This window comes from Lepisosteus oculatus, chromosome 11, assembly GCF_040954835.1.
Source record: "Lepisosteus oculatus isolate fLepOcu1 chromosome 11, fLepOcu1.hap2, whole genome shotgun sequence".
Lineage (NCBI taxonomy): Eukaryota > Metazoa > Chordata > Actinopteri > Semionotiformes > Lepisosteidae > Lepisosteus > Lepisosteus oculatus.
The window spans coordinates 15,243,636-15,257,182 of NC_090706.1; the positions used below are offsets into that span (position 1 = coordinate 15,243,636).

At 43.4% G+C, this 13,547-nt stretch overlaps 2 protein-coding genes across 2 annotated transcripts; both read right to left on the reverse strand.

The window, feature by feature from the left end:
* Positions 1-394: 394 nt before the first annotated feature.
* On the reverse strand, positions 395-6,180 carry LOC138241845 (intercellular adhesion molecule 2-like). Its single transcript, XM_069195781.1, has 4 exons — positions 6,037-6,180; positions 4,797-5,066; positions 2,289-2,621; positions 395-1,279 (listed from the first exon to the last, which is right to left on the reverse strand). Exons 1-4 carry the CDS (start codon positions 6,095-6,097, stop codon positions 1,083-1,085), a joined length of 861 nt encoding a protein of 286 aa, XP_069051882.1. The 5' UTR covers positions 6,098-6,180; the 3' UTR covers positions 395-1,082.
* Positions 6,181-9,419: 3,239 nt separating this feature from the next.
* Positions 9,420-13,332, reverse strand: LOC138241844 (intercellular adhesion molecule 2-like). The gene is made up of 5 exons (XM_069195780.1): positions 13,172-13,332; positions 12,321-12,590; positions 11,685-12,008; positions 10,934-11,215; positions 9,420-10,045 (listed from the first exon to the last, which is right to left on the reverse strand). Exons 1-5 carry the CDS (start codon positions 13,239-13,241, stop codon positions 9,960-9,962), a joined length of 1,032 nt encoding a protein of 343 aa, XP_069051881.1. The 5' UTR covers positions 13,242-13,332; the 3' UTR covers positions 9,420-9,959.
* Between the last annotated feature and the right edge of the window lie 215 nt (positions 13,333-13,547).

Consider the following 13,547-nt stretch of genomic DNA (forward strand, 5'->3'; position numbering starts at 1 on the left):
AAAGTTAAAACTCTACAGATAAATCAATCAGCAATCTAATTTTGGTATAAACATACATGTATATAAGCCAGAAACACAAGAACTATCTGAAGCAGGGGTCTCCAACCCTGGACTGCAGGTTTTCATCCCAGCTCAGCTCTTAACTAAGTCAGTCAGCTTAACTGGTCCAGTTTAACAGTTTCACCCAGCTTCTCGGGTGGTGTTGCTTTAATTCAATTCAAATGCTTTATTCATCCCCAGGAGGGTAATTTAAGAAAATGTCAATATAGTGTACAAATTAAATGTTATTAAAAGACATGAAACACCTGCAGACACACTGACCCTTCAGGAGCAGTCCTGGTCTAAAATACATCCCAGTAATGACATCCCAGTAAAGAAAAATACATCCCAGTAATTTATTATTTTAACCCTATTTATTTGTATTATGTGACTACAGAATTTTGAAATATCAAAGATATATTTTGCATTCTTGTTTAATAACATTTTTTGCGATTTTGCATACATTTGTTAAATAGGTTGTACAGCTAGTATCACATATTTTTAACTTGATATTACCACATTAGAACAGTGGTTCTTAACCTGGGGTCCACACATTCCCTGGGGGGGTGAGATGCCCTTTCTGGGGGTACAAGACATGCCTGGGTTTTTTCGAAGGTAAATCATCAAAAACAAATTAAGCACAGACATGTAAGTACAACCGCTTTGTTTCATCAAACCTTTGTATTTTAAGGTAAACATCAAAAGTGTGTTTTTTTCCATGTATTCTTAATTTTACTGTGAAATCAACAGAATATAACATTCTGCCCTTTTCATTCTATAGCTATCTCAGGTTTAAAGAACTGACTACCTTCTCTGCGAGAACAGATTTTGAGGACCAGAGTGCAACCAGCAGGGTGCAGGCTGAGGTCAATGTTAAGAGCCACTGCTTTAGGATATAAATGCTTTCATCTTGTAATAATCTCTACTCTATAGCTGCCAGAGACACTGTCTGCGTGCTTCAATATGAGAGGCAGAATATTCTAATTCAAGCTGTATTTTTGGGGGTACAAAAAAGCACAGGTTTTTGGCTATGGCTGAGAAGTTCAGCGCTCTGACAATTTGGCTATTTCCAGGAGCAATTTTCTTTTTTCTAATTCAAGTTTTTCAATCTCTAACTTGATCTTCTTCTCCTCCAGAAACAGGATGCGATTCATTTTCTCCAGGGCCGCTGCTATGGCAACATTCACATCTGGCAATCCCTGGATCATTTTTCCCAGGTCAGACACATCTAAGTTTTGAGCTGTCAAAATATGTAAATACAAAATGATTTAAAGAGAACGCAATATTGAATTCAACAGAGACAATACATTCCGGTACATGTGTGTGATTTACAGACTTGTCACCACAATGGAAAGAGGAACAGGTTTTCAATACACACGCCATTATAAAAATACATTTATAATTGTTTGCAGCAATGATGAAAGTTTTTAGTTTTAGAGTCATCTATAATGAACTGCAGTAAACTGTCTTCAAATAATACAATTAGTGTAATACTATCATCCAGGTGGATGCTGCACATTGGTGGTGGTGGAGGGGAGTCCCCATTACTTGTAAAGGGCTTGGAGTGGAGTGTCCAGAAAAAGCACTATATAAGTGTAAGCAATTATTAATAATTATTATTATTAAAGTGATTATAGAAACTATGTCATTCTTAATGTGACTTTCATTATAGCTGGGCTGTAAAATTTAAGCCTGTCATAAGAAAGAGGACTGGCTGATATTCTTAATTAAGACCAGTTTGCATTTTATCAACACTGACATTGAAGCCTCTATCACAGTAAAAGGCAACAACAGTTCCAGCAGTTAACGATCAAATTAACTACACTTATTAAGATAACAGCCTGTGGTTCAGAAGTTGAAATAAACAGCTGAAAAGTACAGAAGCGGGCTCAGTGCTGGTATTGTCTTCTTAGAAAGGACCTAACAAGTATGTGTCCCGTATATGTTCAAGGTATGCACGAGCTGAGATGAACTCATGCAGACAGGAACTCCACCTCCACTTTCAGGTTTCTGAGCCTTGGACAACATGCAATGCAATTATGATATAGTTCTGGATATTCACCGCCGTAACAGAATATGAACAAATAGTCTGTTTACTGATGGTCTGTAGGGTGAAATCAAATATGCTCACACCACAACAATGGGATTCACAATGGGATTCACAATGGGATTTCTGTTCTACAGACTGATCAAAAAGAATAGTTTGCATTGTTCTGCAAAATAACCAAGTTAATGTTGTAGAAACTCACACAGTCCAATACCCCTCAAGGGTTCTGCCCTCTTTGCAGGAGGGGGCTGTGGTCCTTCCGGGCCCATGTTGAGCTCTGCCTCACAGGTGAGCTGCTGTCCATTGTCAGCTCTGTCAGGGGTGAACAGGTGTCTCACAGACACATTCACAGGTGTTCTAGTAGTGTTGTGAGAAAAGGTCTGACTGTGAATCAGTGTCTGTCCTCTGTACCAGTTCACAGTGAGGTACTGAACAGGAGCGATGTTCTGGACCTCACACTGCAGCTGGTACTGTCTCCCCTCCACCATCTGGACCACTGGGCTGTCAGAGATGATAGAAACACTGTCTGGGTACTCTGTGAAGACAACAAAGCTGAAAGGTTTCTCTTTTTTTAAGGACTCAACTGTTTTACATTTATTCACATTTTATAAAAGTTGCTCATCTTCTGCTTGTACCACTGCAGCAGTTACCTTAGCAATCCCTTGTCTTGTTGCTATTTCCAAGGATCAAGCTTAAATTTAAAGTTTGTTTTGCATTTTATGTCAGTGGCAGGGGATATCTAAATCTGGAGATGTAACTTTCCTTTGTGGTGGGAGTCCGTGTCTGTGTTTTTGTGTATGTGTGCCCTGTGATGGATTGGCGTCCTCTCATAGGCGTATCCCACCTTGCACCTGTTGCTTGTCAGAATAAGCTACAGCTCCCCTGAAGCCCTGTACTGGATAAAGTGGTTAAAAAAATGGATGGATGGACAAGGCATAACAGTGACACAGCATGAAGCATTGCTACCTCACAGTTCTTGAGTCCAGTAAGGGTCACCACCTCTGTTGATTTCTTCCCTGTGTCCATGTGTGTTTTTCCATTTTCCTCCCACAGTCCAAAGACATGATGCTTAAGTTAATCTCTAAATTGTCCCTTATGTATGCATGCTCTATAATGGCCTGGCATCCCATTCTGGGTGTATCCAGGCTTTCATTCACCACCACCCTACTCATGATCATATGGTTCTTGAAGATGGATGGATATGCCATCATTTCGGAATCAACCCTTCCTCACATGTTCAAAGTTCATTTATATGCATTTAAAACGAACCTTTTCTGAACTCAGTGCTTTCCACCATACCTTCACTGGGACAGTGGCTCTCACAACAGGGCTCAACCAGGACACCCAGTAGCCAGGAGGCCAGCCTTCTGGACTTGCGCAATTCACCACTGGTGCCCGGAACACACATGACAGGGCGTGCAGTGTTCTCACAGAAGGGCTGCACTGCTGAATCAAAAGCTTTCTGACTTTCGCCAATCTGACCAACATGGGCTCAGTGACTTCCTCCTGTCTGAGACCCATCTTATGTTCTGCTTCTGGATGAAGAAGTGCATTCAGAATGGAGGATTGTAGATAATGCTGGGCGATAATTCGATAACGATAATTATCGCGATATAATTTTCCTCGATATAATTTTGACAAAAGTTCGATAAATGTTCAATATATATGTTTATGCTTTGTGCATGATATGCGCATGCGCACAAAATACTGCGCGAGTGCGCGTGCGTGTTGCAGACCGGGCAGCTAACATGGTGTTGTTTACCCACACGGTGGTGGCTGACAGGATTGTAGTTAGAGTGGAGAAATGAGCGACACTGAAGCAAATGTAGTGCTGCCAACGACCGGCTTGAAGGAAGATGACATCGTCGACAGAAAAGGTCATTCAACTTAGGTAATTTGGAGATATTTTGGCTTTTTACGATCAGACATAAAACAGAGCAGCGTGCACTGCAAACTGTGCCGCAGATCTGTGCCAGCAAAGACAGGCAACACCACGAACCTATTTCACCATTTAGCTCAAGCTCTGGAACTCTTTGCCCAAGGATATTAGAGAGTCACCTTCTCTAAACTCCTTCAAATCCAGACTCAAAACCTTCTTCTTCGGAAAAGCCTTTACTTAACTGGTTCCATTCTTCACCCCTCTGCTCTTCTTAATACCATCTTCCACGGTCTCCTCTATTGTTATTGTTGTATTGTTGTAATTATAATTGTGTCCTGTCTTGTGAAGTTTTCTTATTTATTGTTGTAGTCTTCTTATTTATTGTTATTGTCATCCTGTAAAGCGCTTTGAGAAGTCACCTTTAAAGGCGCTATATAAAATAAAGTTTATTATTATTATTAATATTATTATTTAAAACAACATCACCCATTAGAACACGCAGAAAGTAAAAAATTACAGTCACAAACTAGTGTTCTTAGTGGAAGGGGGCCATCTATAAGCACCAGGCCAGTATTCAGTGCGACTACACAGCAGCAAACCATAGTAGCATCATTTCTGAGCACCGTGCCTTACGACAAAAAAACGAAAAGACATGAAGACCTCACAAATGCAGTTGCTGTGATTCATGCATGTGATAATGTGAATTATCCTTCACCTGACCACACCAACACACTGATTTATTGCTTCTGAGACTGTTAGCAATTCCCCTAAGCATCTGATTACAGGAGGAGACATATTTTCAATTTATATCAATAATAAAAGACTACTCACTGTACAGAATGATGTTGAGATTCTTCCCGCACTGCTTGGGCTCAGTAAGGAAGTTTCCGTAGCACTTAGGCTCTACAGTCCAATCAGTCAGACTGCTGACACTCCAGGTGACAGACTGGGCACCTGTTTTCATGCCTGTAGACCCAACTGTTGCCTCCCAGCCCATTCCTCTGGGAGTCTGTGTTGCAGCGCAATTCGCTGTCACTGGGTCCCCATACCTCACCACAGCTCTCTGAGGGCTGATCTCAAGTGGACACTCTGGGACAGCTCCTGTAGACGAATGCATGATGTTTCAGAAATCATTTTAAAACACTGAATAACAATAAGCATCTAATACCCCTCGGTAAAGAGAAGGATTATGGTTTTCTTCCTCATTTACAGGAAGGTTGAATCTTTACAGAGCTCTTAAAAAAAATCGTTGAAGCCGATACAGCTGGATAAGATCCTGGGATCAATTAACTACTATCTACAGAATGGGCTAGATGGGCTGAATGACCTCCTGTGATTAGTAACTATTTTAAGATTCATTTTCCCCACGTTCTCTGACTGTCTCTGAAAGAGAGGTGATGGCAAACGCCACAGGTCAGGTCCATTTCACATGAACACAGCGCAGGCAGAGAGCAGGTGCCAATTCCTTAGCTAACTGGTTTCTCCCAAATACACATCACACCTCAAGGATGTCACACAGGAAGTGTGTAGTCATCACATGATTTCGTTCTCGTGGTACAGAGCAATGATGAATCTCCTATGAGCTAGGAGATCAGTCCACAGCCTTGGAGCAACAGAACAGAAAGCATTGCCTCCCAGGGCTCTGAGCCTGTCGGTTTGAGAACAGGTAGAAGGTCTTTCGCCCTAACCTTACTGCACTGATCAACACCCCTCAGCGAGGACAAAGCCCCACAGAGGACCGAGGAGGAGGCTTCACTTGCTGTGATCGCTGGCTAGAGGAAGGACTGGGCTAGGAGACGGTGGGTCGGCTTCGGGTATTGAACACCTGAGCAGGAAACGGCAAAGTCATCCTAGATCCTCGCACTCAAACTGCTGTATCTCACTGCAATGACACTGGAGTGGGATGGTTTCAAAATGTCCTAGTTCAGAGAAAACAGTTCTCAATGTAAAAGGAGGATGTCAGCTTTCCCCTCCAAGTTCTCTTGAATGCAGAAGAGGGACAGATCAGTGGGAACCCTTTGTTTAAAATACTATCCCGCCCAGGAAAGAAATATGTCCAGATATGTGTTACCTGTGTCACAGGTGAAGATGATCCCCAAGATGCTGGTAATCCACAGCCCACGTAGCTTCATTTTGTCTCCTGTAATATTCTGTCCGCAGAAAAGAGAATCAACAAGTGGTTTTGTTCCCAGCTTTGAGAACTGTGTTTTTGGAAACAGGAGAAGGGAGGACCATGGATTTTGGAAGTGCACATCACAGCTGTTTCCCAGACAAGCTTCCTTCCCATCTTTGCACACGCAGGGAGACCAGGTTGGGTCCCTTGGGAGCAGTTTTCCGAAATCAGATTCCCTGACAGGTTTCCCACTCCCCCCGCCACCACAGACTCATGGGATCTGCTTGGTAAACAAGCCCTTTGCCAGCAGCTGGCCTTGCATTGCTGTCAACACAGTCCACCTTCTGGCTGAGGTCCGTGGCGCAGGGCAGCATGGGAAGGGAAATCTAGGGCAGGCGGTGGGAGATTGATGTTCATACAGGTGTTAGGAGAGCACTAGCGGGAATAAGAGAACCATTTGTGAAAGAGGCTGATCTTCTGGAAACTCATTGTGTTTTGTCAGGCATTGCGCTGTGCATATTTTTGCTTTGCAAACTGGGGGCGCAGAGGTTAACATTCTCTCAGTGCTGGGGCTCTGCATTCAATTCCAGACCTGGGGTGCTGTCTTTGTCGTTTGTACATCTGTTCTCCTTGTTTTCGTGTGGGTTTCCCCCAAGTGCTCTGGTTTCCTCACATAGTCCAAAGACATACAGTACCTTTAGGTTAATTGGCTTTTGGGATCATGAGTTGGATGAGGAGGTCAGAAAATGTATGGTTCTCCGTGCAGTTGGTGTCATGATTTGCAACTCATTTGCCACGATTTTATTGTGCTTTGGCTACACATTCCTCTGCTTTTCACATTGAATGGCAACAGGTTGCAATGGAAAAAGGAATGACTTATACTGTGTCATCTAACAGTTCTGCATTAACCACAGCAAGAGAAACCCTGCAGACAGTACACTCCAGCAGAGACAGCACTGGTATTAACCACAGCAAGAGAAACCCTGCAGACAGAACACTCGAGCAGAGACAGCACTGGTATTATCCACAGCAAGAGAGACCCTGCAGACAGTACACTCCAGCAGAGACAGCACTGGTATTATCCACAGCAAGAGAGGCCCTGGAGACAGTAAACTCCAGCAGAGACAGCACTGGTATTAACCACAGCAAGAGAAACCCTGCAGACAGAACACTCGAGCAGAGACAGCACTGGTATTATCCACAGCAAGAGAGACCCTGCAGACAGTACACTCCAGCAGAGACAGCACTGGTATTATCCACAGCAAGAGAGGCCCTGGAGACAGTAAACTCCAGCAGAGACAGCACTGGTATTAACCACAGCAAGAGAAACCATGCAGACAGAACACTCCAACAGTGACAGCACTGATATTAACCACAGCAAGAGAGACCCTGCAGACAGTACACTCCAGCAGAGACAGCACTGATATTAACCACAGCAAGAGAGACCCTGAAGACAGTACACTCCAGCAGAGACAGCACTGATATTAACCACAGCAAGAGAGACCCTGCAGACAGTACACTCCAGCAGTGAGAATTGAGGATTTCCAGGGATAAATCTGCTGTTAGATCGAGGACCTTAGGATTGAAGAATCTTCCCTCTTCCAAGGAAAGTTTCCTTTTGGCACCAGCAACTCATGGCCTAATGGAATAACCATCTCAACTGAAAAAGCACAAACAATACTCACAGCACATGTGCGCTCACCCACAGGAAGTGCTGTTAGCTAAACAGGAAACGGGTTCGGATTAAATTCCAAAGAGCAAAGAAGTGAAATTGCAGGCAGCACTGTCAATTGAACATAAACAAGTACATTTTAAAATGCATTTAAAAGCAGCTTGCTTCTGGTTTGCTGAGAGGAAAAATGTCTACTTAGAGTAATATGTTTTTGACACTCTGTCCCTCTGCTTCACTGCAATGAGGTAAGGGCGTGATTCAGTACACTCAGTGGGTCAAAAAGTCTTAATAGCAGGGCTGTAAGACATGGTTTGGGGTGTCATGTTTGTGCATTTTTCCTTAAACGTGACCAACTAGGTTTGACGATCGCAGCCACGCCCTGTGCTTTTGGAACACATGCTCTTTCGCAGTTTCGATGCTGGTGTGGACCTGCAAATAACTGTTCCAGAAAATAGGTCCGTGTCTCAGTACGCACACTTGGGTTGCTGCTCAGGGCTGCAAAGGCTTACGGTCCATTTCTAATTTGTGTTTCGCGAGGGGGCTCACCAGCACCATCATCGCCCTGCAGTCCGCATCAGAGCAGACTTCGCTGAAGGAAATCACCTCCAATTCCTCGCTTAATGGTGACGTTTTGACGGTTTATTTTTCTACCCTATCAAAGCAGTATATTGTCGCGGAGAATAAAATATTCAAGTGTTAGTCAAATTCAATTTTAGTTAACTCATTATATTTTTTCTAAAAACAAAATTTAATGAGGCTACTTTAGATTCATAAAGTGGAATTGAGAAAGTTTAAGGTACAAAGTGCTGACATAAAGCTATTGTCCCATTTCGACTGACGAAACTTTACCTACAGTACGGTGTATTTTGTGAAGGGAAAGATTAAGTATTTAATAGGGCAAAGTTCTGAGTTATTGCAAAGTTTACCTTATTTATTTTACTTTGACAACTTGGAATCAATCCTGATCAACGTTAAAGAACGCGTTATTTGCCTCATACTGTCATTTTCGTACTGAGATGAAATGCATTTAATAGTACAAAGCTATGAATAGTGCAGTTCATGTACCACCAAGTTGTCATTTACTTCGCCCGTCTCAAGCCTGCTCAACATGGATGGACACGGTGTGTCCCTACTTTTATGCAGGGGCAGACAAGAAAACATTCAGTTTCATCAAACTGTGAGCGGAGAATGAAAAATTATTTGTAAAAAAAAACTTTGCCGGCGTACACATAGCCGCCTGAAAAGAAGCGGCGGCGAAAAAACAGCAACAGCAGAAAGCATTTTCACCGTCATCTCTAAAACAACGAGGGATGTCCTGCGTAGGTGTCCCATTATCCTTGCGTGCTGACGCCGTTACTCCACTCTTGATCTGCGTCACAGAAGGGAGCACGTGGAGGAAGGGTTTATTGCGGGATCTGGGTCACGGCTTGGACGCTTTCGTGATGTCATTCCGACTGTTCTCCATCTTCTGATCCGGCGTCGGTTATTAAACTCAGAGAGGCGTTTGAAACACAAGCGCGCTTTCCCCGGGCGTGTGAACCCCAAACATTAAGCCGCACTCGCATGAAAAAGGGGTGTTTTGAACCCTCTTCAAAACCCAGCCTTGGAATTGTATGCTACAGTATACGCACATCACTGAAATACCGAATAACAGGCATCAGCATTGAAAGACGGGAAGTGAAATTTATTCAGAAGTTAGTCAAATATAACGGATGTTGAACAGCCATACTTAAAAAAATGTGCAGTCACAGGCAGTGTGTGAAAATCTGAATCCATTTGCCCGCATATTCCTTCTGAAATTTCCATTTCTGACATTTCTGAAAGAACCGGCCTCCACCATCTTACCTTGGACGGCTCTTTGCTGCTGTAGAAATACAGTAAATACTTCACTTCTAAAAAGAGAAGGAGAAACTGGAGCAGTTGTAAGGTGCTGGTATAAGGATAAGAGGAGAGGACAACATCTGAGAGATGCAGTAACCACAGTATAACTACAAAATCCGAAGAAAAGACAGCTGCCTGTCCAAATGGCTTCTGCCCCATTGCAACACATTACAAACAGATTTTGTTCACTCTTCCAAGTTGTTGCAGGAGGCCCAGGTTTGTGGTTTGTGAAAGAAGGAAAAATAACTGGAGATCATTCCTGTGACGTCAGACCTCCCTGCGCTCCCGAATCCTTTGGATTGTCACGGATGTTTCACAAGTCGGGACACTATTTCTTCTTCAACACACAGTATAAGACCATCAAGCCGCCTACCAGGAGGAGTATAAGCGGAACCACAATCGCCACGACAATACCTGTCAGAAAAGAAGCACATGGTTCATCATTAGTACATTCTTATCTACAGATGATCCCCACTGATTTGAGCGTTGTGATGTCTGCTTTTTCATTGTTCCTTGTTGCTGTTGTCTGACATTTGAAAGTCATTATATTGTGTTTTTTTTTACTCCATGCATTCTCGATACTGACCTGTTAGGCAAAAAAAAAAACTTCTTATTGTCCCAAATAAGAGCAGACTACATCAATTCTATAATACTTATTCTTTCAAAGTTCTCTGGAGATTGAATTGTAACTTATCTTGTCCCTGGCCAACCAAACTCGTTTATTAGTCCTAATTATTCAGTTTTTAAGTTGATATATTATATATATTCTAAGAAGAATTTTGAATTAAACAGGGATTTATATTTTGCATATTACATTGTTTGCATATTAATAGTGGGAAAATAATATTTCTATATCCCTGAATCACACTCCATTAAAGTTATACACTCTATATCAGACTATTGCTCGTGTGTGTGGCTAGTTCTTTAAGTGAAGTGACATTTGCACAACTGAGTGTTACGCTGGAGCAATCGGGAATTGCAGGACCTTGCCCAAGGGTAATGCACATCACTTCCTGATTGCTCCAGCGTAACACTCAGTTGCAAAAGCAGCCCCGCAAACCAGGATTTGAGCCTGTAACCCTCCAATAAGTCAGTACTGCCAGAGGTTAACTTGGTTTGTATCCTCAGTGTTGCCAGTATCGGGCGGCATCGCTAGCTCCATGTTCTAGTGGCTGAGTGGCAAAGACCTTCAACACCACAGACCCAAGGAGCAGGCCTGCCTCTATGCTCCTGCCAACAAAAGGCACGTGTGCTTCTATACAGCTCCAAGCGCACCAAAGAAGCGTGCGACACCGGCCTCACCTCCATTGAATCTATTGGACAGCACGATGGTGAACGTCTGGCTGGCTCGCCCCTCTGTATTCGCAGCGATGCACGTGTAAGCACCGGCGTCGGCCTCAGAGTTCACAGTGACAGCCGCCACCGAACTGTCCCGGTTGGTTGTCACCTGCACCCTGCTAGCACTGGAGTACTTCCATTCGAAGGTGGGGGGAGGGTTGCCGTCGGCAGAGGAGTTCAGGAAGATCCGGGTGCCTGGAGGAACTTGGACGGCCGTGGGCCCCGTGCTGGTGAAAACGGGCTTGTCTGAGGAAGGTAAGGAGAAACATGGCAAGGAAATCACTGCTCAGTGCGAACGATGCGTGGCGTGGCGGGGGCTGGTGCACGTAACTTGCCAGGTGTTTTGGGGTTGGCTACCATTTTCTTCAGACCTTGCTGTCCTGTTTGAAGACTTACTGGAAGGGAGAGCAAAAGCCTCCAGCTTCAGGGACACCACGAACCGAGCAGCAGCTGCCCTAAGGTCAACATTCTCCATTTGAGCGGAGTTCCGCTGGGACGCTACTGACAAATGAATGCTCCAGGAGACAGAAACCGCTCTTTAAACCAGGACTTGAAGGACTTCAGTGGAGCCACACAGACTCCTGTCTCTGCACTGATCCTGCAGTCTGTAAAGCTTTTTACACAAATAACATCAAGAAAGATTCCCCAGGCAGGAAAATAAGAACAGACTATGTTTGTACTGCAAAACAATCAGAGTAAGGCGGTATAAACTCACACAGCACGGCGATGCGGAGAGGATCAGACTGATTTGCAGGAGGGGGCTGTGGTCCTTCTGGGCCCAGGTTGAGCTCTGCCTCACAGGTGAGCTGCTGTCCATTGTCAGCTCTGTCAGGGGTGAACAGGAGGGTTGCAGACACATTCACAGGTGTTCTAGTAGTGTTGTTAAAAAAGGTCTGATTGTGAATTAGTATCTGTCCTCTGTACCAGTTCACAGTGAGGTACTGAACAGGAGCGATGTTCTGGACCTCACACTGCAGCTGGTACTGTCTCCCCTCCACCATCGGGACAGTTTGATTGACAGAGACACTGTCTGGGTACTCTGCAAACAAAATGCAATAACTAGTGCATTAATTATTTTTATGGTTATTGAATGACTCATTGCAAACGCAGTGATTTGATACATCATATCTTGATTGGTATGGTTTACAAGACAGTTTCATCCCTTTCAATTAAAATGTTATCTTTGATAGTTGGATCCACCACTTAAAGTAAATATCTTTTCAGGGTTTTCATGTAAGGCTTATGAAATAGGCCCAAAGTGAAATATTTCAGCTTTTCCTCAGTTAATAGAATAGTTGCATGTAGTATTTATGGAGTTAACATTCTCAATAGTTACCAAAAAGATACTTACTGTACAGACTGATGTTGAGATTCTTCCTGCACTGCTTGGGCTCAGTAAGGAAGTTTCCGTAGCACTTAGGCTCTGCAGTCCAATCAGTCAGACTGCTGACATTCCAGGTGACAGACTGGGCACCTGTTTTCATGCCTGTAGCTCCAACTGGAGCCTCCCAGCCCATTCCTCTGGCTGTCTGTGTTGTGGTGCAGTTCACCATCACTGGGTCTCCATATCTCACCACAGCTCTCTGAGGGCTGATCTCAAGTGGACAGTCGGGTACAGGTCCTACCAAAGAATACTACAGTTTTCTTCTTACAGTGACATTTTGGACACTAGTTTTCATGACAGTATGATGAAATATTGCCTCCTAAAAGCATTGCTATACTGTAGCTGTCTGTGTTGCAGTCATCAGTCAAAGTAGGCTGGAGTAGTTCAAGTAGGTCAAAGTAGTCAAAATCCACTTCAGAAAAACTGCCACCTAGTAACTTCACTGTGTACAAACCAAACATGCAAACAGAATAAACAAAGAAATAAACAGAATCTGAAAGAACTGTAAAAATGTTCAGTTCTCTATCAGTCCTGATTACAGAATATCTCTTAAACCAAGAAGGTAAACACTTTTCATGTTGTGTTATACTTTGTAACCAAACACACAAACAATTGTGTATCTACTGAATAAATGCCCAGCCTTATAGATATATTTATACCTACAGCCTGAGAATGCAGCAACAGAACTGGCAAGTTGTGCTCAGAAACATGACTGTCAGCGTTTCCATTTGGGAGACTGAATGAGCTACAATTCCGGACCCCAGGGGACTGGGAGTCACAGGACGCTTTCGTGGTAAAATTAAAAAAAGGGAGCTTACCGCAGTCGGAGAGGAAAAGGAGGAGGAGCTGCGCAAAAGAACAAGAGAGACTGATCGATTGGAACTCCATTTTCTTGACGTTAATTCTCCACACTTCAGAACAACAAGGATCAACAGCAAGAACGTCGAAAAGCAGTCTATAACACCAGCAGTGGTGGGAGTTGCAGATGAAAAGGGAAGGATATTACTCTGACCTTTGTCTATTAAGCAATATCCTTAAGAATGCCATCTGCAATTAACGTGACAGTACTTCCTTCATTTTTGTGTTGGCAAGTCCAAAGCCTGCAATTTTTCTGATGACAACTTCATCCAAAATGACCTACGTTCATAACAATTACTGAGGGATGCAAAATTCCATAGTGAATGAAAAAATACA

Coding starts and splice junctions, on each gene's coding strand:
- LOC138241845 (XM_069195781.1), bottom strand. CDS start 6,097: ATGAAGCTACGTGGGCTGTGGATTACCAGCATCTTGGGGATCATCTTC. Junction 2,622..4,796: donor TCTCAACATCATTCTGTACA/GTGAGTAGTCTT, acceptor TTGTCTTCACAG/AGTACCCAGACAGTGTTTCT. Junction 1,280..2,288: donor CTTGAGGGGTATTGGACTGT/GTGAGTTTCTAC, acceptor ATATTTTGACAG/CTCAAAACTTAGATGTGTCT.
- LOC138241844 (XM_069195780.1), bottom strand. CDS start 13,241: ATGGAGTTCCAATCGATCAGTCTCTCTTGTTCTTTTGCGCAGCTCCTC. Junction 12,591..13,171: donor CCTTTTCCTCTCCGACTGCG/GTAAGCTCCCTT, acceptor ATTCTTTGGTAG/GACCTGTACCCGACTGTCCA. Junction 10,046..10,933: donor GTCCAATAGATTCAATGGAG/GTGAGGCCGGTG, acceptor CTTTTCTGACAG/GTATTGTCGTGGCGATTGTG.